The sequence below is a fragment of the Protopterus annectens genome, chromosome 7.part0 (assembly GCF_019279795.1).
Source record: "Protopterus annectens isolate FY-2018-M chromosome 7.part0, PAN1.0, whole genome shotgun sequence".
Taxonomy (NCBI): domain Eukaryota; kingdom Metazoa; phylum Chordata; order Ceratodontiformes; family Protopteridae; genus Protopterus; species Protopterus annectens.
Genome location: NC_056739.1, coordinates 1,957,451,448 through 1,957,478,416, shown reverse-complemented (window position 1 = coordinate 1,957,478,416; position 26,969 = coordinate 1,957,451,448). Strand labels below are relative to the sequence as shown.

The following is a 26,969-nucleotide window of genomic DNA, read 5'->3' as shown; positions in this document are numbered from 1 at the left end:
CCGATACCTACAAGTTGGTGACAAATGAAGTTACCTACTCAGATGGAATGTTATGTTGAGTACATAACTTCATTTTTTGGTGTATTTGCTTTTTTGTTGGAGGTATATCTTTGTGCTTTTATGTTTAATTGCTTCCCATTAGGAGGTACCTGATATCTGGGGCAAGAAAAACTTATGTAATGGCATCGGCTGGATGTTTTATACCCCTGACAACCTGATGTCATGGAAGAAGGGACAGCAACCGATGCAGGACCCAAGACTTTGTTAATCAGGCCGACTGAGGGCAACTTGCAGATGAGGCTGACTTTTTTCCTTTATATTTCTGTAGTTTATTGTAGTTATATAAGTATATTTATATTTTTGGACACACACACCCATATGGGGAGGAGTAAAATACACATCTAGTGCAGACTGTAAATATAAAATATCTGTAGGTTGAGTATATTGTTACAAGGAATCACAATATGTTGTATTACAAATCAAAAAAGCTGTACTCTGTAGTGAGACATTGATACTTAACAAAAAAAAAATTTCAGCTGCAAGTAAAAACCTGCATTATGAATCCATTGAAAAACTTTATGGTTTGGCGTAATGGTTAAGATGTTTACCTCACAGACAGATGGTACAAGATTTATTTTCACCTTTGTTCACTGGCTATTGGCTAGGCATATAATATTCTGCAAACTGATTGCGTAGCGTTAAGCTATGAACCCTTAATTTCCATGCTGGTGCAGTAGAGGGATAAAACTGACTGCAGCCCAGAATGGTTTGAGTTTGGTTAGTGCTTGGATGCTTTTGATAGTGCAGGTATGAATGAGTGGTTGTCCTTCTGGGATGGGGGAATCATGCCTGGACTTCTCTCTAGTGGAGTTTTGGCATAGGCCAGAGTTCAAAGGAGATGTCAGACTAGGGATAGGCAGAGAAGGAGGGGCTGCTCTGTTGGCTTGTAGTGGAATTCACAATTCAGCAATACACCCCATTGCCCCCGTGCCCCATTTGTGATGACATCAGCACGTGGGGAGAGATGTTAGAGCTAAGGGAAAGTCCCAGACCTCCTAATGTGTATGGCTGTACTCCTAATAGCTCCATCTTCTCTTCCAGGATGAGTGAAGACTGACAGAGAAGTTGAGCTACTTGAATGTACTGGGGGAGAGAGTTTGATGGTCAGAAGGGGTACCAGAATAAAAATAAGTAAAAGGGGGAAAAAGAACATCTGATGTTGTAAATCTTTGTTTATTCATTATCATTAGGACCTCGGTTCTTTCCTCTGAACTGATATGGCTGTTTCCAAGCTCGAGCCAGCCAGAAACTCTCAGCTAAGACCTACCCATAATGCCCCTCTACTAGTTACTTCAGATCTTGTTTGCCGAGTTCCTAGTCAGATGTGCTAGCCATCTCTGTCAAACCTAAGTAGAAAATTGTTAATTTTAAGACAGTTTTTCCAAAATTATTTAATTTTTAGTCAAGTTAGCCTTTTCTCACTGTCGCCTATAACCTAAGCCTATTTCCTACCCTTTTCCTTGGTAATTTAATTTTTTACCTTTATTGGTACTGTCCATCTCTCCTGTCTTTGACAGGCCTTCCTTTTTACTAGTGGTATTTTTTTAAAATAACATCATTGGTATTTTCTCCCTTAATTTTTCTATAGTATAGCCTTGTTGCCTTACTATGTCAGACAAAGCTAAGTTGGGATTTAAACAGTGTGACAAGTGTGGACGTAAGATGCCTAACTCCGATACACATGTTTGTTGTGTCTACTGTTTGGGCGTGGATCGTATTAAAGCTGACTGTGACATTTGTGCTAGTTTTAGTAATTGTACACTAACAGAATGTAAAAATAAACTTATCTTAAAAGGATTACTCAAGACACCTTTTTCAGAGGCTCTATCTGGGTCGGAGGTCTCGCCCCCTCCAAAAACCAAAACAACATAAGGAAAAATGGATTACTCAAGACACCTTTTTCGGAGGCTCTATCTGGGTCGAAGGTCTCACCCCCTCCAAAGACCAAAAAAATAAGGAAAAACTGATTGCCCAAGACACCTGTTTCAGAGAGACTATCTGGGTCAGAGGTCTCACCCCCTCCAAAAAACATAAGGACTTAGTACCTATTTATGAACCTTTATGATTGGATGGGAAATAGGAAATTTACCCTGGGGATCACTTCTGTGGCTGTGCTCGACAGTGGCATAGGAAAATAATTTTCCTGGGTGGCGAAAGCCAGGGTACCTTATTGGTTAGGCTTATATAGGCCCTAGGGCCAAGAGCCTAGTACCTACCTATGAACAAACAGAGTCACTCATTTCCTGCATCTCCATCAGTTACAGAACCGAGTTGGCTCCGTGCTTCGCCGGCACCCTCGGTGCAGACCTCTTCTGCACCAGGCTCTGCCTTCTCCCTCAGTACAATCCATGACATTCACCCCCTATTTTGGTTCCGACCTTTGCACCACTGACTTCGGTGCTATCCTTGAATCCGACATCGACTCAGATGACTGTACCTGCTTCGGCACCATCCCCAGCCACAGTGCCGACAGTTTCTTCAGCTCCAAAAGTCGAATACCTACCAAGGACTAGATACTTCCACTCTGGTGCATACTGTCTCTGTTTCGACAGCAGTGTTTTCCCTTTCGGCACCGTCCACCCTTGCTGCATCGGCTCCGGTGGAACTGATGCTCTCCCGAAGCAGTGCTTGGACCATCCGTACCTTGGTACCTAGCCCAGCACCTATTTTCTCGCTGGCGCCGTCTATGCCCACGGCTCCAATGACTCCCAGTTCTCTCAGAGCTCCTCACCTGGAGGGTGGGCTTCTTACGGTGAGGTGTGACCGTGGTTCTGAGGTTATCCCTCCTGGTTCCGGACTCCCATCCCTCCCCAGGTGGGCCTGCTGTACAGGTAGTGGACTCGCAGTCAGCACCAATGACATCATTATCAAAACCCTCCCCTAGCATGCACCTCTCCCAACCCTCTTTTTCGGGACCCCGGGCACAGGAGTCACAAGAACCCCCTTTGAAGGGAATCCCTTCTCCGGAGTCCTCCTCAGAATATCCCACTGGGGAGCCACCCCAGAAGAAACAATGCAAGAGGAAGCACCTTGATTCATCAGAGGAATCCATCACCGAAGACACTGTGATGAGGGGGAGGGGTCCCCACAGTCTTCCCCAGATGACATCTCATTCAGAGAGACTCTCAAAATCCTCAAGCAGTGGGGAAATGAAGTCCTATAACCCTTCTTCTGAGGAGTCTGTGTTCCTGCAGGCCTTCCATCCCCGGCCATCTACTTCCAGAGTGACTCCACCGGCAGATGACCTTATTAAAATCATTGTGCAGCGTGCCTGGAAGGCCTCGGACAAAGTAGAACCTGTCCCTCAGAGGCCAGACGAAAAATTTTATCTACACCTGAAGACTAGCCCCACTGGTCCTAGCAGTTGGCAGTTGACAGGAGGGAACTGGCAGAAGATAGTTCCACCGTCCATCCTTCAAACAGAGAGTCCCGGACCATGGACATACTAGGGAAATGGACCCATGCTTCAGCGATATTCGACATTCGGTCACTGTACTATCTGGCACACTTTACTTGCCTCCATAGAGACCTAATTTCTGAAATGTCTCCCTCTTTGGTGGGGTACTGCCTGATGAAGTGTGTGATACTGTCGCCTTGCAGCTAGCTACCCTTGAATCCATCTCGAACTCCTTGATGCATTTGATATCTCACTCCACCCAGGGGGCAGCTCGAGCTGACGCATCAGGAGTTGTCATGAGACGTAATGCTTGGATGTGTTTTTTTGACTTCGCAGACCCCTTTAAATCTTCCTTCGTCATTGGCACCTGTCGACGAATCTGCACTTTTTGGACCCAAAGTACGAGAGATGCTTACAAGTAGTGAGAAAGATGGAAAGACCTTGTCTGCTGTGGGCATACGCCTTTTCAACCCCCAGAGGCCCTACTCCAGTAACTAGAAGGGAGGAAAAATGTGGTTCAAGAAATCCCAAGGACCTTTTTGTGACACTCGTGGTGAACAATCCCCCTGGGGCAGAGGGGTCAACTCATATGGAAGACGTGTCTTTCGGGGTAGTAGTGGTCCGCATAACCAGGGTGCTAGAGATTCTTTCTGTAGCAGACCCTACCAGCTCTCCTGAGCAGTGGCCCGATTTCTTTCCTGTGGAAGCAGTCGGGGGTCGTTTTTCTCAGCATCTACCAGCCCTGGCATCTTATTACTACCGATGTTTGGGTGCAGGGGATAATATCCAGAGGCTACCAACTACCATTTGATTTAACTCCCATCCCCGATGTACCACCAATCAGAGGGAATCAGCAGCCTTAGAAATAGAAAAGCTGGTAAGGAAAAGAATCCAACCAGTACCACCAGACCAGACAGGATCCAGGTTTTACTTGAGGTTCTTTTTAGTGCCAAAAAAGACAGGGGACTGGAGACCAGTACTGGATCTCAGCCTATTGAATAAATTTATCATGATACAGTCCATTCTTCCCTTCCTAGGGAGGGATAACTGGATATGCTCTATAGACCTCCAGGACGTGTACTACCACATAAAGATGGATCAGCGCTCCCGGAGGTTTCTTTGCTCCTGGCTGGGAGCCAACCACTACCAGTTCAGGGCACTGCCATATAATCAGGACATTGCTAGTTTTATTAAAATGGTTAACCATTCGCTGGAAATGGGACATCAGGAATTTATGTCTAACTATAGTAATATTGAATATAACATGTCAAAAAAGGATTGGAAAATCTTAATGAATCTCAGCAAGAGAAATAATGTTGTTTTTAAACCTGCTGATAAGGGCAACAAATTGGTTATCTTAAATAGTATGGATTATTTAAACATGTGTATGCAACATCTTGAAGACAGCAATACTTATGAAAAATGTGAGATACATAAATATCATGAGGCTATATTACAATATAGTGAATTGATACATAGGGGCTATAGGTTGGGCTATTTTGAAATGAAAGATGTGAAAAACAAATTCCATACTGAAGGCTGTAGGAAAGCTTATTTTTATTGTTTGCCTAAGATTCATAAAGGCCTTGACAAACTTACAGGTCGCCCTATAGTTTCTGGCTACAATTATTTTTTAAAAAATATAGGTATTTTTCTGCATAATTATTTAATTCCTTATGTGAAAAAATTACCCTCTTTCCTATTAGATGTTTTTGATTTTTTGAACAAAATTAAAGGTATAAAATGGAATCAAAATCTATATTGGTTGTCTGTAGATGTAAAAAGCTTATATACCAATATAAGCCATGACTTTGGGTTAGAGGCTTTGAGACGGTTTTTGGGTCAGTCACCTGTCTCTGAATTTGTTATTGAGTTAATATATTTTTCGTTAACAAACAACTATTTTGAGTTTAATAACGTTATGTATCGCCAGAAACAGGGTACAGCCATGGGGGCTCCATTTGCCCCCATGTATGCCAATTTGGCAATGGGACTTTTTGAATATGAGTACATTTACAAACATAAATTTTTTCAAGACTATGTCATTAAATATTATAGATTTGTAGATGACCTGATATTTTTGGTAGAGGGGGATCAATCAAGGGCTGTAGAATTCATTTCGGACTTGAAACACAACAGGTTTGGGTTGGATTTTGATGGACTGACCATGGGTCCTAGAATACCTTTTTTGGATGTTATCTTGGACATTTCCAGTGGTTATAAATTAATAACCTCGGTCAACAGAAAGTTTGAAGGTCCGACTGACTATGTATATGGTACTAGTGGACATGTTCCCCATATTAAACATTCTTTACCATATGGTGAAATGTTAAGATGTTTTAGACTTTGCAATGATGAAGATGTATTTAATAATGAATTAGAATTAGTTTATAATTCATTCCTTACAAGAGGATATAATATATCCTGTCTGGAGGAATGTTTGAATAAATTATGGAAATATATTAATAAACATAGTGAAGGAAATGTGAGAGAAAGAAGGAGATTAGAAGCCAATATGCCCAAAATGAAGTGGAAAAAACAAACTTTTGGCGAATACATATATTTTGTCACTACTTATGGCTGTTATACTTCTGAATTTGTTAAAAATGTTTCTCTGTTTTGGAAGTATTTTAGTTCTCTTGATGAAGTTAAATCTTGGTTAGATGTAAATTTAAAATTTTCATATAGAAAAGGCAGAAGTATCAAAGACTTATTGGTGCATAGTAGATTTAAGGTACCCATAGAGGGCTTGGTGGAACAAGTTAGGCTAAAAGGAACCTATCAGTGTGGGAAATGCAAGGCATGTAGTTTTGTTATTTGTAGTTTTAGTCATATAAATGGCATTCCTTTCAATGTTCATGGCTGTTTTAATTGTAAAACAGAAGGGGTAATTTATGCATTATCATGTCCTTGCCAAAAGTTTTATATTGGGGAGACAAAAAGACCTTTCAAGGTGAGACTACTGGAGCATGTCAGAGACATAGTTAATGTAAAGAATGAGAGCCCTGTGGCTCAGCATTTTTTTGAAAAACATAATAGTGATGAAAGGTTGCTTAAAGCTTCAATTTTAGAGCAAGTATCTAACAATGATACAGATATGTTTAGAATTAAACAGTTATTATTATATAAGGAAACTGTTTATATTTTAAAGTTTAAAACTTTATGTCCAAATGGTCTTAATGAAGACTTCAATTGGAGAATGCTGTCTAAGTAATTAACTCTTAATGTATTGATTGTTCAATTATATAATTGGTTTAACCTGTATATAAGACCTGTTGGTTTTCATTTGAGTTATACTCCTGGAAGGCGAAGGCCGAGACGTCAGAGTTTTTTTTTTTTGTATCTTTGAGAATAAATCGAGCTTGGTGAATCCTGCTTTGTTGTTCTTCTACATTCTACATTCGAGTGCTGTTGTTTTCACTGCCATTTGGTCTCTCAACAGGCCCTTGAGTGTTCACCAAATGTATGGCAACTGTGGTAGCTCATCTTCGACTACAAGGATTTTAGGTGTTTCCTTATCTAGACGATTGGCTCCTTACCGCTCCGACCGGGAATCTTACACTCAAGGTTTTGCTCTTCACTTGGGAATTACAATCAACAAGGACAAATCTCAATGTCTCCAACGAAGACACTGGAATTCATTGGAGCGCTCTTCGACACAACATCCTGTCATGCTTCTCTCCCCCCTCACAGGTTTTCGAAAATAACACACCAAGTCCAAGATCATCTTCGTCAGACCTTACGCTCCATAGTGGCTGCCATTATATTGGTACCACTGGTGAGACTGCACATGAGAATCCTTCAGTTCAGTGGCTCCTTTCTGCACAGTGGTGGTTGCTAATTTACCCACTTGTCCACATGTTACATCTTTCAAACCGTTGCAAGGAAGAAATGTTATGGTGGACGAACCCACAGAAGAACCTGTGGTGTTGACCGTTCTGTCTTCCCCAGGCCACGGCGACCACAGACGCTTCCCTGTTAGGGTGGGGGGTGGGGCTTTTCCAGGGAAAAACTGCCCAAGGCATCTGGTCCCCCACTGAGGCCAATTTGCTCATAATTGTCTTGGAACTGAGGGCAGTTTTCCTAGCATTGCAAGTGTTCCATGCATCCGTACCCTCTGGAACCATTGCAATTCAATCAGACAACATGTCAGTCATCTGGTATATCAACAAGCAAGGTGGAACCAGGTCTTACCCCCCTGTGTCGGGAAGCCATGAGGATTTGGCACTGGGCGATGGCTTCCCACCGCTACCTTATAGCAGCACACATTCCCGGGAGTTCCAACCTTATTGCGGACAGTCTGAGCAGGATCATCCTGATGTCTCATGAGTGGTCCCTCAACCCTGTAACAGTGGATCAGATCTTCCAACGCTGGGGCAAGACTTGCTGTGACCTGTTTGCTTCCCCCCCAAACTACAAATCCTGAAGCTACTTTGCCCTGATCCCCCCGCAGGGGGAACCACCAAGGGACATTGTAACACACGATTGGCCACCGGGTCTTCCCTATGGCCTCATCTGATTCACAGTCAATGGATCCTGGATCATTCCCAAGACCTGTTATCTCATTCTCGGGGACTGATTCATCCGAATCTGCACAGTCTCAAGCTCACAGTTTGGTTCCTTCACTTCCAGTAATTGCCAGGCTGCCTGACATCCCATCTCCTGTTATTGAAATTCTTCTGGCTCCACACAAACCTTCCACTAGGAACGTTTTTCTAGTAAATGGACTAGGTTCTCTATTTCGGCCAAAGATTAGAACTTAGACCCTTTCTCTGTCTATTCAAAAGATCCTAGAATACCTAACTACTGTTTTGCATGCAGGAGCCTTAGCTTCGATGATCACTGTACATTTAGCAGCTATCACCAATTTTCATAATGATCTTGATAATTCTTCAATTATGTCACACCTCCTATGCAAGACCTTTTTGAAAGGAGTATTATGTGTTAAACCTCCAGTCAAGCCTCCCTTAGAACCCCGGGACTTGAACTTTGGTACTTGTCTCTCACAGGCTCTCCTTTCGAGCCTTTTGATTCATGTGATTTGCAATTTTTGTCATAGAAAACCTTACTACTAGTAGCACTTACCTCAGCGGGAAGAGTATCTGAGCTGCAGGCTTCAAGTGTCAAGAGTCCTTACTTAATATTCCACACGAATAGGGTGTCCCTTCCTACTGACTCTTCTTTCTTGCCCAAGGTAATTTCTGGCTTTTCCATTAACCAATCTATTGACCTGCCAGTTTTCTTCCCCTCAGCATTCTAACAGAAGAGAATACCTTTTGCACACCCTTGATGTGCATTGGCAGCTTTGTTGTTATTTGGACAGGACTAAATCTTTTAGGAAAACAGATCAATTGTTTGTGGCCTTTGCAGGACCCAGATTGGGTAAACCTGTTTCCAAAGTGACTTTATCCTTCTAGCTTAGAAACATCATTACATTCTACCAACAAAATAAGCTATCCTTACCTTCCAGAATAAAGGCTCATTCTATCAGATCTGTGGCTATTTCTGTAGCATTTCATTCCAAAGCCTCTATGGATGATATCTGCACAGCAGTCACTTGGGCAAGACCTGGTACCTTTATATCTCATTACAAATTGGATTTGGCCTCTAGAGGACGAGCATCTTTTGGTTCTGTGTTGCTCAGGAATATCCTTCCTTAGGGTCACCCAGGACTCAAGTAGCTGGGGACTCGGTCCTATTGGTAATGAGTAAACAAAGATTTACAACATCAGATAAAGAAATTGTCTTACCATAATGTTCCGTCTGTGTTGTAGATCTTTGTTCATTCATTACTTCCCTCTCTCCTTCCCCCTGCCTGGACTCCAGGAACTCCTGGTTAGGGTATTTGCTCAGACAGAGCCTCCGCCTACTTTTTTTCTATTATAGTATCTAAGGGCGGGCAAACTCGATCTGAAGTAACTAAGAGAGGGGCATTATGGATAGGTCTTGGCTGAAAGTTTTTGACTGGCATGAGCTTGGAAACGGCTGTATCATTTCCGAGATCGGAACCGAGTTCCTAATGGCAATGAATGAACAAAGATCTACAACACAGATGGAACATTATGATAAGACCTAACTTTTTTTTCCCCTTACTTTATTCTTAGTCCACTTAAACAATGTTTATATTTTGGACAAAAATGAAATTAAATTATTTAAAGTGCACAAACAAAAAATAAGTATGTGAAAGCCACACAGTGATAACAAATAGGAACTCCTTTCTCTTCCCAAGTCTAATCCCCTCTAAACGCCACTGTAAGTAACCCTGAAACAGCAACTGAAAATCTTACAAAACTAAAAATTAGGACCACACCAATCCGAAGTCAGCTTTACTAGTAGACTAATCCCCCAAATTAAGTAAACTAACTTAAATCGCCATTTGCTTTCTTAGCATACAGTTCAGTTGTATAAAGTACAAAGACCTTACTTAGTCTTTAGTGTGTCTCATCTCCCAAGAATGCAGAATCAAATTTACTTACTTTAACCCATTAAAAGAAAAAAAAAAAAAAAGAGGCTAGTCAGACAGTACATAAAGCTGTGTTCAGAAGAACGAAAAGCAAGTAATGTAGCGCACTGAAATCAATGGGAAGGAGAACTTGAGCAAAACAACAAAAAAAAGTGTGGAAAATATGCGGAATGTCATGGGGATAGTAAATGAAATGCCTACTACTTTAGTATATTTGGTTTTGAGTATGTTGTGTGTATGGGTGTGTGTGAGATATATATATATATATATATATATGGCTTCACTTCAGTATCTCATAATACTGAAACACCGAAACTGTAATTGCCAAGACCATAACGCCAAAGTTTCAGTATTCCGAAATACTGAAGTGCTCCATAAAAAGAAAAAAAAAACAATGCAAACAACATTTATGCAGGGTGGCAAGCCCCCCTGCATCCCCACATACCCCCTATTTAAATATACCAACTCCGAGATCACGCTGCAGTGGAGGAATGGGAAATCTCTTGTTCCGTGCCATATGCGGAAGCGCAGAACGGGAGATTTGCCATGTCCCCACTATCGTGCAATCACGGGATGGTATATTTAAGTGAGAGGGGTGCAGGGGGCTTGCCCCCGTTGCAGAAACAGTACTTTTCTTTCTTTTAATTTTGTTTTTAGCACTGCTTCAGTATTTCAAAATACTGAAACTTCTGTGTTCTGGTCTCTGCCATTAGAGCTTTGGTGTTACAGTATTTCGAGATACTGAAGTAAAACCATATGTGTGTGTGTGTGTGTATGTATATGTGTGTGTGTGTGTGTGTGTGTGTGTATGTATATGTATATATATATATATATATATATATATATATATTTATTCATATATACACACACACACAAACATACAGAAATATGTTTGGTGTGTGTAGAGATTCACGCTCATTTCATTTCTTTGCATTCACAGACAGTATATTCTGAATCTTCGTAAAGAACAATCAGAAGAAAATAGATCTGAGAGATGTTTTTCACTAGTAGATTTTAGCACATAACTGGGCTGTAAACCCAGTCAGCAAAGAGTACCTGCATATACAGCTTAGATGGTATTTTTAAATAATATAGTTCTGTATTTGTTTAAACAGTGTCACACACACGTTTTACTTGGTCTTTATTTTTTAACTGTACTGTCACAGCATATATAATGTCTTCTGTTTGTTTTGATTCTAGTCCTGAGTCTGAAAAACACGTAAATAATATAGCAGGGCAGTTCAGAATAATGCACCTTTGATGGCATCATCATCTGTGTAAAAAATAAATAAATAAAAAACATTTTGAGTGATAATTTCAATATGATTATTGTATGCAGGGTACCAAGTCCTTCACCATGGCCACTTCTGGAGTTTTCTGTGATCATAATTTTAGTCAATATATTTGCACATGGGTTGTCAAATTCACATTGAGAACAGAGAAAAGCTCAAGAGGTAAAGCTTTACCCCCACTTCGAGAGAGATATGATCATAATTCTTTGGAGTTATATTGAGCTTTACCCCCTGCCATGTACTACTACTTAGAGAGTGAGTGTAGTTATTTCACATCTTTGAATGTTGCAACACATTCAGTGTTGCTAGATGTGCTTGTTTTAAATGGATCTTTAGCTGCTCCATTGTTAGTACAAGACATATAACAAGAAAAGGATTTGTTGGGGCTCAGTTAGACAACTTTTAAAGGGATATTTAGCTGCTCCATTGTAGTACAAGACGCACAAAATAAAGAATTGCAACTGTTGGGACACAGTGTTATACAGCTTTTAAAGCTGTAAGTGTCTTGAGCATTGCCTGATGTATAACAGCCAAAATTGAAGGTGTGTGTTTTGTCCTGCAACAGCTGTAAAAGCTGTTGTGCATGTCACACTGCTGAATATAAAGTTCAAAGAGTTTTACAAATTTAAAGCTGTTTAAGGTGATCTCTGCTGTTCATGGTGGCTTTTGCACTAATGTGATATTAGAGCTTAACAGTGCTGTAAGTTGCTTGAGAAAGCTTTAAGCACCTTCCTTATATCAGCAGGATGCTTATTAAAATTCTCCTCTCTCCATATTCAAAGTCCAATTGTGGCACTGAATACGCTAGAAATTTAAAGTCATGCTGATGCATTACATAAAGTCTATTTAGAATTTTAAGTGTTGCTTCGCATAGTGTGAAAGTGTTTTCATCATTAATGGCTTTATCTACTTAACATTTTGCCCTGTTGAATTAATTTGCTTGTTTTTCTTCTAGATGGATACTGACAAGGAATTATAAGGCTCTCTCGAAGGGAACACGAGGAAGTACATCTGGGTTTCTTAATATTGTGATGGAGCTGAAGAAATGCTGCAATCACTGTTACTTAATAAAACAGCCCGAGGAAAATGAGAGAGAGACAAAGCAGGATAGTATTGTGGTATGTTACTCTACAATTTCCATTTTAGTGTGTGCATGATAATTTGTCAGAATTTGAAACTAAAAATCAATGTGTGGTCTTAACTTTGAAGACCTCTGAAATGCTTCCAAATAATGGGGTATCTTTTTGTTACTAACCAGCTTATGTAAAAAATGTCGCTCAGTGTTTGTGGGAGCTTTGCCCCATGCCAGCATACCAGGTCACCTGAGTTAAGCACCATGGCTGTTGCTACAGTCCCTTATTTTTTCTGACTGGATGTTCTTCGTGTTGCAGTCATCAGATTTGGGTTATCCCTGCCAGGGTAGCCCTCAGTCGGCCCGAATACCAGAGGCTTAGTATTTTTGCGTCCGTTGCAGTCTCTCCAGGACTGACGTCAGGTCGTCAGTAGTATAAAATAAGGCAGCCGACACAATTACATCAGTCTTTCTTGCCAAGGAGCTCGAAGCAGAAGCAGTTTGCACAAGTGCCGGTCACCTGCTACCCGAGTTTTCATTTTCCGAATTGAAGTTGAAGTCTTCTAAAGCTAAGTACCCCATTAGGGATCCTTTTTTCTTGCTTTAACTGATGTCAGAAAAAGTTAACAGTTGTCTCGCCTATGGAAAGCAAATGCCACACCGAGACTTTCATTCTTACTGCATCACTTGCTTAGATCCAGACCCCCTTTCCCCCGCTGTTGCTTTTGTGCTTTGTTCAACGCCAGAACTATACGTTGTCGGCCCTTATTGTAGGTAGATATTTTCACTCTCTGTCCTCTAATTCCGATATGGCTTCGGTAAGCAATCCGACAGCAGATCTTCCAAAAAAACTTAAGGATAAAGACAGACAGAGACAGACCACACAGGTCTAAACCTACCGATGTTGCTTCCGTTAAGCTAGTCATCAGTTCTCTGGTCCTCAGTGAGGCGCTTTTGCAGCCCCTAATGCCCGCTTCTGTGGATTCCCAGGCCGCTACCGAGACCCTTTCGGAGTCCAATATGCCGCAAGACTCATCGACTAAGGAACCTGCTGATGTATCTACCTTGGATGGGTCCAGAGCTGCTGAGCAGACACCGGCTTCCAAGGAAGTACTCTGCAGTACTGATTCTCGACACAGACCGACTTCTTTCGCGTCTACCGTTCTTTAGAAAACTACCGAGTTTCTAAGGGCCAGGGTACGAACCACACCCAAGAAACCAACAACCCAATCTCAGGCACCTGCTCTTTGCCTCAGTCTCAAATGCTTAAAATGGCGGAAGACCTTATAATGCTGATCAGGGTAAGCCAAGCTATCCCTTCCAAAAGAAAAAGAGATCTGTCCCCAGTAGTTTTATCTGAACAGGAGTCCAATTACTCTGATGCATCTGAATATGAAGACATGCAACCCCTCTCTGCTTATGAGGAGTCTAATGCAGAAGAATCCATTCCTTCAGCCTCTCCACCCGAGGACTTTTCCTTTGAGGAAACCCTACATACTTTAAGGGAGCATTTCCATTGGAAATGTCAGGACTACCCTCAGTCTAAAAAGAGACTCAGGGAATTTTTGGATCTGCCACAGCACAGACCTCTGGCCATTCCTCCTGTCCTTGATGTTGTGGATGATGTTTTTATGGAGTCTAGTTTAACTCCTGATACCCTCCCTCCTGCTCCCAGGAAACCTGACAGGTACTATAGAGTCCCTGACTCTCACAAAGTTCTTTTCAGAAATCCTACTGCTGACCCTGAGGTTATTTCGCAAGGGCCTAAAGTAATTAAAACAACTTCTGCAAAGAATCCCACCCCCTCAGATAGGGATTCCCAAGCATTAGACAGATGGGGTAAAAAAGTATTCACCTCTGCTACTCTTGCTATTAGAGCACTAACTTGTCAGTTCCATATGCTAAAATTTCAGCAGCATACCATGGACCTCCTCAAGCAAAAAATATCTTTTCCTGCTTGTGCAGAAAATAAAGTTACAAGAGTTAAAGCATTCTGCAAGTCAAGTAACTAAGCACACCTTACAATGTGGTTTTAACGCCCTAGAAGCATCTTGCAGGGCAGCAGTCACTGGTTCTGTCCTTAGAAGGCATGCTTGGCTTAAGGAACAGCCCTTGCCAGAGCATGTCAAATCCAAATTATTGGACGCACCCTTGCACAAAGACAACTTATTTGGCACCAAGGCAGAGGAGGTCCTTAAAAAGATGGAAGAAAAAGCTAAATCTAGGCAGACCGTTAAGGACTTCCTGCAGGTCCCGCCACCCAGGTTCAGTAACAATTGTTTCTCCAAGCATTGGTCCTTTCCTGCCCCCTCCAGGTCAGCTCAAGCCAGACCACAGTGAAACAGGCCCCCCAGAGGCCCCCCCAGACAGCAGCCCCAGGGAATGCAGAGATCTAAGCAATGGAGCAGTGGAATGAAAATCCTTATGAGGTATTTGCTTCGCACAAGAAATACAATTGTTAACTTTTTCCGACATCGGTCTGAGGCAAGAAAAGTTTCCCCAACGGGGTACTTTGCTTTATAGAAGACTTCGGTCTGAAATTCGAATTCGAAAATCTCAGGAGTCAGCCGACCGGCACTTGCGAACTGCTTCTGCTTCGGGCACTGCGCGGCAAGAAAGACTGAAGAAAATGGCGTTGGTTGCAATGTATATACCCCTGGCGCACTGACATCAGGGAAGAGGCGACAGCAACCGACGCCGGACCAAGACTTTGGAATTCCAGCCGACTGCGGGACCGCTTGACGACAGGATAACCCAAGTGTGATGACTGCAGCAGGGTAAACACTCGAACATCTACGTTTATGGTAGGTACAAAACTGTACTTTCCACCTCTTCAAAACCAGGGAGTGCAAAGCCACCGCCTCATGTTAAGAACTTGCAATAACTCCCCCCCCCCCCACCTGCACTTGCCCCTAGGAGGAAAACTCTCCTTCCACGCAAGCACCTGGGTCACCATTACCAACAACCACTGGGTCCTCAGCATAGTGTCCCAGGGATACAAATTTTATTTCCACACCCTACCCAACCCCAAAAGGGTTTACAGATCTTCCCCCAAACGAGTGGGCAGAGGCCAAAAAGATGTCCTTTCCCTGCTGTCATTGATGGAAATAGAGCACATTCCTGCAGAACAGTTAAGCCAAGGTTTCTACTCCAGACTCTTCCTGTTACCCAGAAAAAAGGGCACCTGGCGCCCCATCTTCGATCTATCCATTCTAAACACCTTTCTGGTGATACCAAAATTCAAAATGCTCACCCTCCAGCAACTACTAACTATGCTCTCCAAGGATGCTTGGTTAGCCACCCTACACCTACACATCCCAATCAAGGAATCATACAGGAAATATCTACTTTTCAGGGCAGGATCTCTGCACTTTCAGTTCTCTGCGCTTCCCTTTGGCTTCTCCACTGCTCCCAGAGTATTCACAAAATGTCTGGCTCCCGCCATTGCTTTTTGCAGGCAAAAAAATATTCAAATTTACCCATACTTAGACAACTGCGTAATTCAAGCAGACAGGAAAAGCTGCTCAAGCACCTGGCCTTTGTAAAGGACCTTCTGACCTCCATAGGGTATACTGTCAACGAAAATAAATCCAAACTAGTACCCACCCAACAAATTATATTCCTGGGAAGACAGCCTGGACACAGCATCACAGATGGCATTCCCTAGACCAGAAAAGCAAACCTACCTGACAGCCTTCTTCTTTCAACTAGCCACCAGACCCCAGTTTATCCGCAAGGAAAATCCTGGAAGCTCTGGGTTTCATGGCTTCTTGCATTCTACTCATTCCATATGCCAGACTGCATATGAGGAAACTACAGTGGCACTTAAAAAGCCTTTGGTGTCAACACTCTCAAGACCTGGAAACTCTTATACAAATGATACCTTGTTTATGGAAAGATTTTCTTTTCTGGGCAGCAGCATGCTACCACAACAAGGGACTACCCTTTTCACAACCCCACACCGCCCAGACCCTCACCACAGACGCATCAGACTATGAACCTATGACTATGCCTGGGGTGCACACCTGGACAGCAGGTGCATACAGGGCCATTGGAACCTACATCAAATACATATTCACAGCAACCAAAAAGAGATGTTAGCTGTCAAGCACACACTGACAGCTTTCAGACCCCTACTCTCACCCAGGAGCTCTACTGATCAAAACAGACAACACCACTGTGATGTAGTATATCAACAAGCAGGGAAGGACTCACTCTTATCCTCTGTGCAGGCTCGCCATGACCCTGTGGCACACGGCCTCAGTCATGCAGCTACGCCTGTTAGCACAATTCCTGCCAGGCTCACTAAACTCTCTGGCAGACAACTTGAGCAGAAATCTTCTGGACCCACATGAGTGGCAGCTAGACTAAAGAACCTTCACCCTTGTAACTCAGAAGTGACCTGAAAGTCAACCTCTTTGCTTCCCACTCCAACCATCAGCTCAGCAAGATGTTCTAAGTGTTTCACTGTTGCAGTCGTCACACTTGGGTTATCTGCTTGCAGGTAGCCCTCAGTCAGCCCGAATACTGGAGACTTAGTATTTCTGCGTCGGTTGCTGTTATTCCAGGTCTGACTTCAGGTCGTCAGGGGTATAAAAACAGGCAGCCAACGTCATTACATCAGTCTTTCTTGCCAAGGAGCCCAAATCAGAAGCAGTTCAGACAAGTGCTGGTCGGCCTCTACCTGAGTTTTTGTTTCCGAATTGAATTATCCTGAAGTCTTCTAAAGCTAAGTACCCCGTTGGGGATACCTTTTTCTTGCTCTAACCGATGTCAGAAAAAGTTAACAATTGTCTTGCCTGTGGAAAGCAAATACCACACCGAGATTTCCATTCTTACTGCATCACCTGTTAAGGCCCAGACCACGACGTACCTCGCTGTTGGTTTTGTGCCTTGTTCAACACCCGAACTATTTGTCGTCAGGCCCTTATTGTCACGAAATACTTTCGTTCTTGATCTCTGTATTCCGAAATGGCTTCGGTAAGCCATCCGACTACTGATGATCTGAAAAAACGTAAGGATAAAGACAGCGACAGACTGCACAGGTCTAAAACTGCCAATGACACTTCCGTTAAACTAGTCGCCAGTTCGCCGGTACTCAGTGAGGCGGTTTTGCAGCCCCCTGATGCTCACTTCAGTGGATTCGCAGGCCTCTACTGAGACCTGTTCGGAGTCCGGTATGCTGCGAGACTCTTCTTCAACTACAGAACCTGCAGTTGTGTCTACCTTGGATGGGTCCGGAGCTGCTGAGCAGGCACCGGCTTCTGAGGAAGTTATTCACACTACTGATATTCAACACAAACCGACTTCTTTCGGGTCTTCAGTTCTGTCTAAAACTACAGAGTTTCTAAGGCCAAGAGTATGCGCTACGCCTAGGAATCCAATGACCCAAACTCACGCACCTGCTTCCTTACCACATCAAATGCTTAAAATGATAGAAGACCTTATTATGTTGATTAGGGGAAGTCAGTCTTCCTCTGCTAAGAGAAAAAGAGACCTGTCCCCAGCAGCTTTAACAGACCAAGAGTCCGATGACTCTGAGGTTTCTGATTATAAAGACGTGCCTTTATCTGCTTATGAGGATTCAGATGCAGAGGAATCCATTCCCTCTGCTTCTCCTCCAGAGGATTTTTCCTTTGGTGAAACCTTACATACTTTGAGAGCATTTCCACTGGGAATGCCAAGACTATCCTCAGTCCAAAAAGAGACTCGAATTTCTAGATTTACCACAACATAGGCCTGTAGCAATACTCCCAGTCCTGAATGTTGTGGATGATGTCTTTATGGAATCCAATTTAACCCCAGATACTTTACTCCTTGCTCCTGGGAAACCAGACAGGTACTACAGAGTTCCTGACTCTCTCAAATTCCTTTTCACAAATCCTACAGCTGACTCAGAGGTCATCTCCCAGGGGCCTAAAGGTATCAAAGCAACTACAGCTAAAAATCCCACCCCTTCGGACAGGGATTCCTGAGCTTTAGACAGATGGGATAAGACAGTATATACCTCTGCAACTCGCGCCATTAGGGCTTTGAATTGCCAGTTTCACATGCTGAAGTAGCAGCAACATATTATAGAAGTTATTAAGCAAAAAATAGCTACTTGTACAGACTGTGCAGAAAATAGAGAATTACAAGAGCTTATGCATTCTGCAAGCCAAGTCAGCAAGCATACATTGCAGTGTGGCTTTGATACCCTAGAAGCATCTTGCATGGCAGCAGTCACTGGTTCTGTACTGCGAAGGCATGCTTGGCTTAAGGAGCAGACCTTGCCAGACCATGTCAAATTAAAATTATTAGACGCTCCGTTGAACAAGGACAATCTGTTTGGGACCAAAGCAGAAGAAGCCTCCTAGATTCAGAAGGTTGTACTTGCAAGAAATCCCCTTGAAACATTGGTCCTTTCCACCCCCCTCAAGGCCATCTCAAAATAGACCCAGGGGAAACGGACCCCCCCAGACTACAGTCTCAGGGTATGCAGAGATCTAAGCAATGGAGTACCTTCATCTCTAAAACAGGGAGTGCTAAGCCACCCCCTTAAGGAAAGAATTCCCAATGACTTCTCAACTCGACTCCCCACCTCTGCCCAACTGCTTGTGCTGCTAGGAGGAAAACTTGCCCATCATGCAGAAAAATGGACTTCCATCACCAAAGACTGATGGGTCCTCAACATTGTATCCCAGGGGTACAAATTTTACTTCCATTCACTGCCAACCCCAAAAGGATTCCCAGACCTTCCTCTAAACTAGTGGGCAGAGGCACAAAACCAAGTTCAGTCCCTGCTTTCTATAAGGACAATTCAGCCTATTTCTCTGGAACAGATGGGCCAAGGATTCTATTCCAGACTTTTCCTGGTACCCAGAAAAGAGGACACTTGGCGCACAATCCTAGATCTTTCCATTCTAAACACCTTCCTGGTGGTACCAAAATTCAAAATGCTCACCCTGCAGCAGCTTCTTCCTATGCTGGCCAAACATGCCTGGTTAGCCACCCTAGACTTAAAAGAAGCCTATCTGCACATCCCTGTAAGGGACTCATTCAGGAAATATCTACGCTTCAGGGCAGGATCTGTGCATTATCAGTTCTCTGCACTTCCCTTTGGCTTATCTACTGCTCCCAGAGTATTCACAAAAGGCCTGGCTCCAGCCATTGCCTACTGCAGACAGAAAAAAATTCCAATTTACCCATACTTGGACGACTGCCGATTCAGGCAGACAGTCAGGAAATGCTGTTGCAGCACCTGACATTTGTAAAAATACCTTCTAACCTCCCTGGGGTACATCATCAATGAAAAGAAATCAAAACTAGTCCCCAGTCAAAAGATTGTATTCCTGGGACCAGGCTTGGACACAGCATCCCAGATAGCATTCCTTACTCCAGAAAAACAAGCCTATCTGACAGATTACTTCACTCAAATGGCCACCAGAACCCAGATATCCGCAAGCAAAATCTTGCAGGCCCCTAGGGTTCATGACCTCATGCATCCTACTAATTCCATATGCCAGACTGCATATGAGGAAACTTCAGTGGTACTTAAGTCTTTGGTTCCAACATTCTCAGGACCTGGAAACCATCATTCCTATCATACCTTGTCTAAGAACAGAGTTTCTTTGGTGGGCAGCAGCATGCAACTACAACAAGGGATTGCCCTTTACTCATCCCCACGCCACCCAGACCCTAACCATAGACGCATCAGACTATGCCTGGGAGGCACAGCTTGACGGCAAGTGCATTCAGGGCCAATGGAGCCCAAGTCAAATTCATCTGCACATCAACCAAAAAGAGATGCTAGCAATGCAAAATGCTCCATTAGCTCTCAGATCCCTACTCTCACCAGGACCCCTGTTAATAAAAACAGATAACCCCACAGTTATGTGGTACATCAACAAGCAGGAGGGAACCCACTCTGCAGGCTAGCCATGGCCCTGTGGAACACAGCCTTGGACATGCAGGTCCATCTACAAGCTCAATTCCTGCCAGGCAAACAAAACTCACTGGCAGATGACTTAAGCAGAAATCTCTTAGACCCACATGAGTGGCAGTTAGAGCCCAGCACCTTCAACGTTCTGGTTCAGAAATGGGGGACCCCAGAGGTGGATCTCTTTGCCTCCCCCTGCAATCACCAGCTCAGCAAATTCTGCACCATGACACCTCACAGCAGGTCCTGGAAAGTGGATGCCCTGTCCTTCCAGTGAGTAAACCTCTCAATCTGTGCATTTCCCACTCTTCCCCTTCTCTCAAGAATATTACTCAAAATAAGACAGGACAGACCAAGGACAATTCTGATTGCCCCAGACTGGCCATGCCAGCACTGGTACCCACTCCTGAGCAGCCTGTCACCATTGCCACCCTGGCACCTACCCCAGAGCCCAACTCTTCTCACTCAGCAGGGGGACAGATCTTGCATCCGCAGCTGCAAACCCTAAATCCTGCAGCCTGGCTTATTCCTTGACTTCTCCCCCAGTAACCAGCCTAAGCAAGTAGGTGCTGGAAATCATTCTTGAAGCCAGAGGACCAAGTACAAGGAAATCCTATGCTGGTAAGTGGAAAAGGTATTGCTCCTGGATTCAATCTAAAGGAGAGGACACAACTCTGCCCTCCCTACCTCTAATCCTGGATTACTTAGCCGATTTACTCCACAGAGGCCTATCCTTTTCCTCCATTAAGATCCATGCCTCTTCCATTGTGGCTCTTTACAACTCTGAGCCACCCCTATTCTCTCACCCTCTCATCAAACAGTTCCTGAGAGGGGCAGACAATATAAGGCCACCAAGGAGAGCACCCACCCCTGCTTAGGACCTTAAGTTTGTACTGGAAAAGCTCACACTGTCCCATTTAGAGCCTGCAGTATCAGCAGACTTAAAATTCCTCTTTTGGAATACAGCATTGCTCCTGGCCATCGCTTCAGCAAGAAGAGTGTCTTGAGCTACAAGCACTTATGGCCGTGGAACCCTTCGTTATTTTTCATGCTGACGGGGTCTCCCTCAGGACTAATCCTTCCTTTATGCCCATAGTGGTGTCCAGTGTGGCTCTCAACCAATCTATCCATTTGCCAACCTTCTTCCCTAATCCTCAAAATAAAGGGGAAAGGATCCTGCATTCCTTGGATGTGCACAGACAGCTCAGATTCTGCCTGGATAGGACTAAGCTCTTCAGGAAATCTGACCAGTTACTACTCAGATGTCCTTCAAGGATGCATCTGCAGTCCTTACATATGGGTTGTCCTGCCTCAGGCAGCCCTTCGGTCGGCCGGATTCCAAAGTCTGGGTCCGACGTCGGCTGATGTCGCCCTTTTCCCCGACGTCAGTGCGCCTGGGGTATAAAAGTGTCAGCCGACACCATCTTCCTCAGTCTTTCTTGCCGCATGGTGCCGGAAGCAGAAGCAGTTCGCAAGTGCCGGTCGGCCAGCTCCTGTAATTTCAGCTACCGAAGACTTCAAAAGCTAAGTACCCCGTTGGGGACTCTTTCTTGCCTCAGCCGATGTCAGATCAAACGCTTAAAGTTAATAATTGCTTAACTTGTGGGAAACAATTACCTCATAAGGATTTCCATTCCTACTGCCTCCCCTGCCTAGGCCCAGACCACGACGTCTCGGCCTGTACTGCCTGTGCCTCCTTCAATCGACGCACTCTCAGGCGTCGGGCGGAGTTTGCAGAGGAATTTTTTGGGGCTACTTACTGTTATATAATATGCCGTCGGAGACTCCCGACTTCTCATTTAACCAAAAAATGGAAGGACAAGGACTGACACACGCGGACCGTGGTTTCGGCTGAAACCGAGTCCTTGGTACTTCCAACCGGCGAAACCGCACAACCGACAACCTCAGCCCCGGAGGCCTCCTCGGAGTCGGTTATAGAATTTCCCTCAGAAACCGGTGTTTTGGAAACTTCCGACACCATTTCCCTGGACAAAACTACCCCAGCACGTGGAGCAGCCAGGCCTCCTGCATCCATGTCCATTAAGGCATTCACTAGGGCTAAAGCTGCTAAACAGCCTAAAACTCTGCCTCCCAGGGTTATTCCTCAGGGATCCACTACAGGTTCACAAATTTTAAGTTTAGCTGAGGACCTTATCTCCTTAATTAGGGGCTCTCAGCCACACCCGGACAGGGGCTCCCAACCTCCTCTAGACAAAAGGCCCAGGGTTGAGCCCACCGATCCCCAGTCCTCCGATGAGGCCTCAGATGGCTCTGCTCTATCAGACTACCAGGAGGAGGCCTTTACGGCCTACGAGGATTCTGATGCAGAGGAATCTATTCCCTCGGCCTCCCCTCTTGAAGAGATGTCCTTTGGGGAGACCCTTCACTCCATGAGAGAGCATTTTAAATGGCAGGGCCAAGAATTATCTTATTCCAGGAAGAGATTAAGGACCTTTTTACATTTACCTCAGCATAGGCCTTTGGCTATTCCTCCTGTTTTGAATGTCATTGATGATGTGTACTCTGAGTCTAGTGTTACCCCTGACTCCCTTCCTCTGGCTCCTGTGAAACCCGATAGGTACTACAGGGTCCCGGACTCACATCATTTCCTTTACAAGGCCCACTCTGCTGACCCAGAAACTATCTCCCAGGGCCCTAAAGGGGTTGCAACTGCCACTACTAAAAATCCACTCCCCTCTGAAAGGGAGTCCAGGGCTTTAGAGAGATGGGGTAAAAAAGTGTATACTTCTTCCACTCTTTCCATGAGGGCATTAAATTGTCAATTCCATATGATACAGTACCAAGAGTATTTGTTAGATGAATTGCATAAAAAAACGTCTTCACCTGAACCACTAGATCGCAAGTCCCATCAGGATCTGGTACATAACTCCCAGCAGGTTAGCAACCATTTCTTGCAGTGTGGTTAGGATGCATTGGAAGCTTCATGCAGGTCAGCACTGACCGGTGCAGTCATACGTAGGCATGCTTGGCTGAAGGAACAAACTCTGCCAGACCATGTTAAAGCAAAACTTCTGGATGCGCCACTGGAAAAGCAAGTTATTTGGCTCCACTGCCCAGGAGGTCTTAAAGAAATTTGAGGAAAATGCTAAATCTGTACAAACAGTCAAAAATTTCCTCCAGGTCCAGCCACCTAGATTCAGCAGAAATTGGCCTTCTAAGAATTGGTCCTTTCCAGACACTGAGAGATTTTAAAGAGGCAAGAACAGGCGTGCCAGAGGTAGAGGGCAAGCTAGAGGCTCCTACAGAGGACGTCAGTGGCAGCCTCCTAACCACAGAGGTAGTGCAGGACCTACAACTGCTGCACAAGGACAGACTCAATGACTTAACCTTGGCCTGGTTCAACCAGGGCTTAATTGGAAGCACCTTTGGGCGGAAAGCTATCTTTATTCTCAAAAAATTGGCACAGTATTACAAGAGACAAATGGACACTGCAGATAATAGACAAAGGATACAGGTTCCATTTTCATACATTACCAAAAAGAAAAGGCATGCCAAACCTGCTACCAAATCAAAGGGCAGAGGCTTTAAAACAAATTTCCAACCTATTACAAATGAAAGCTATAGAAAAGGTTCCTCTCACAAAACAAGGCCAAGGATTTTATTCCAGACTATTCCTTGTACCAAGAAAAGAAAATCAGTGGAGGCCTATTCTCGACTTGTCCGCACTGAATACTTATCTCATTGTGCCAAAATTCAAAATGCTGATCCTACAGCAACTCCTTCCCATGCTGGGCAAGGGGTCTTGGCTGGTAACTCTGGACCTCAAGGAGGCATACCTGCATGTCCCTATCAGACAAAGTTGCAGAAGACACCTCAGATTTCTTGCAGGTTCAGAACATTATCAATTCTCAGCATTGCCCTTTGGCTTATCTACTGCGCCCAGAGTATTCACGAAATGCCTGGCATCAGTAATTGCACACTGCAGACTTCAGGGGATTCAAATATACCCATATCTGGACGACTGCCTTATACAAGCGGACAGCCAGCAAACTTTGGTAAAACAATTGAATTATGCCATCTGCCTACTTCAGGCTTTGGGATACACAGTCAACATTCACAAATCAAGACTTGTGCCATCCCAAAGAATAACTTTTCTGGGTGCGGAACTAGATACAACCACCCAAATGGCTTTTCTCACAGAAGAAAAACAAAGACAACTACCGGATTGTTTCAAAAATCTGACGAAACAAACTCAGCTGACTGCAAGGAAAATACTGCAGGCCCTGGGTTACATGACATCCTGCATTCTTCTGGTTCCACAAGCAAGGCTGCATATGAGGAAACTACAATGGTACCTAAGGAGTTTATGGTCTCAGCACAGTCACAGCCTAGAAGCTTTGATACCACTCATTCCATCCCTACAAAAGGAATTCTAGTGGTGGGCTCAAGCAAACCAGTTAAACAGGGGCCTGCCCTTCAGCAAACCATTAACCAGCCAAACCATTACAACGGACGCTTCAGACCATGGATGGGGAGCACACATGGAGGACAGATGCATCCAAGGGCTATAGATACAAAAAGAATTGCGCATGCACATAAACCAAAAGGAAATGCTGGCAGTGATACATACAATCAAGGCCTTCAAACACTTTCTGCATCAAGGCCACCTGCTAATAAGGACAGACAATACCACAGTTATGTGGTACATAAACAAACAAGGAGGTACCCATTCCTACCCTCTTTGCAGGCTGGCAATGAATCTTTGGGAACTTGCCTTAAAACTCAACATAGAGCTGCAATCCCAGTTTGTGCCAGGAAAAGACAATATACTGGCGGACAGCCTAAGCAGAAATATCATGGATCCACATGAATGGATGCTGCACCCAGACATCTTCCTTCAGATAACACAATCATGGGGGAGGCTGGACATAGATCTTTTTGCCTCTCACCACAACCATCAGCTGAAGAAATTCTGCTCAAGGACATACCACCCACAAGCATGGAAAGTGGACGCCCTCTCTTTCAGCTGGAATGCTCTAACAGTGTGTGCATTTCCTCCTCTCCCATTAATGACCAAGGTCTTACTGAAGTTCAGGACAGAGCAGCCAAAAGTGATTCTGATAGCTTCGGACTGGCCAAGACAACACTGGTACCCACTGTTGAGGAGCTTGTCACGCAGAAAACCGTGGCCTCTACCACAGTGGACACTTCTCCTGACACAGCACAATTACAAAACTCTGCACTCCAGCCTGAAAACCTTGCAGCTGACAGCCTGGAGAATACCTTGACTCCTCACCAGGATGAGTTATCTAAGAGAGTGAAGGATATCATCATGGAAGCTCGCCTGCCTTCCACAAGAAAGGCATACTCAGCAAAATGGAAGAGATTTTGCGCCTGGAACACCACAAAGGGCCTGGATGCGACAGTTATGAACATGGCACATATCCTGGAATACTTGGCAGAAATGCTCCACAATGGCCTTTCTTACTCTTCCATAAACATTCATGCTTCAGCAATTTCAGCAGAATACAATACTGATCCACCTGTTTTCTCTCATCCTCTCCTAAGGCAGTTTCTAAGAGGAATTAAAAACATCAATCCTCCAAGGAAACCACCAGTACCAACTTGGGACCTTAATTTCATGTTGGAAAAATTAACTCTACCTCCCTTTGAACCAGCAGCATCTTCAGAACTACAGTTCCTGTCTTGGAAGACTGCCTTTCTTCTGGCCATAACCTCAGCAAGAAGAGTATCTGAATTACAGACCCTCATGGCAGTTCAACCATTCCTTATTTTTCATCAGGACAAGAGTTTCATTGAGAACCAATCCTTCATTCATGCCAAAGGTGGTATCCAGGGTCTCATTGAATCAAGCTATTCACCTGCCTACCTTCTTTCCAAATCCACAAAATAAAGGAGAGAACTTCTGCATACTTTGGACATCCACAGGCAGTTGCGATACTACTTGGACAGAACCAAAACTTGCAGAAAAACTGACCAACTCTTTGTAGCATATGCTGCTGGTGTACAAGGAAAAGCAATTTCTAAACAGACCATTTCAAAATGGATTGGAAATTGCATTTGGTTCTGCTACTCCTTTCATGGAAAAGATGTGCCAGCTAACATTAGGCCTCATTCCACCAGAGCAACAGCCACCTCCACAGCCTTCTTAAGAGGGGTGGCTACCAAGAACATTTTAGAAGCTGCTACATGGAGCTCCGTGCATACATTCTTCAAGCATTACAATTTACCCTTATATTCCAGATCCAGAGCAGGCTTTGCTACGGCAGTCTTGCAAGGCATTTTAGCTACACCATCCTTTTCTTAGATCCTACCACCCCCAGCTTGGCTGTGGTATTCTACCCATATGTAAGGACTGCAGTGCATCCTTGAAGGACATAGTACAGTTTTGTACCTACCATAAATGTAGATGTCCGATAGGTATGCATCTGCAGTCAAGGTTACTCTCCCTCCTTCCCCTCTGTGGTATTTCTAGGGTTCTTCTCCCCCTTACAGATAGCTGGGGTTATCTATTATGGTGCATTTGTTTTATATTACTGTGCATGTTTGGAATTTTATGCATTTCTCCAAATTTAGCCTTCCTTAGAGGGCACCTGGCATCTGGGGCAAGAAAAACTGAGGAAGATGGCATCGGCTGACGCTTTTATACCTCAGGCGCTCTGACGTCGGGGAAAAGGGCGACATCAGCCGACACCGGACCCAGACTTTGAATCTGCCGATCAAGGGCTGCCTGAGGCAGGACAACCCATATGTAAGGACTGCAGATGCATACCTATTGGACATCT

General features: G+C 44.1%; 1 protein-coding gene across 3 annotated transcripts in view; it reads left to right on the top strand.

Moving 5' to 3' along the window:
* CHD2 (chromodomain helicase DNA binding protein 2) overlaps positions 1-26,969 on the top strand; it is a 3,702,317-nt gene that overhangs the window by 1,876,649 nt on the left and 1,798,699 nt on the right. For all 3 annotated transcript variants that reach the window (XM_044078379.1, XM_044078380.1, XM_044078378.1), the window contains one exon: positions 12,168-12,330. In XM_044078379.1, the coding sequence (XP_043934314.1) occupies positions 12,168-12,330 (163 nt within the window). The remainder of the gene's footprint in view (positions 1-12,167; positions 12,331-26,969) is intronic.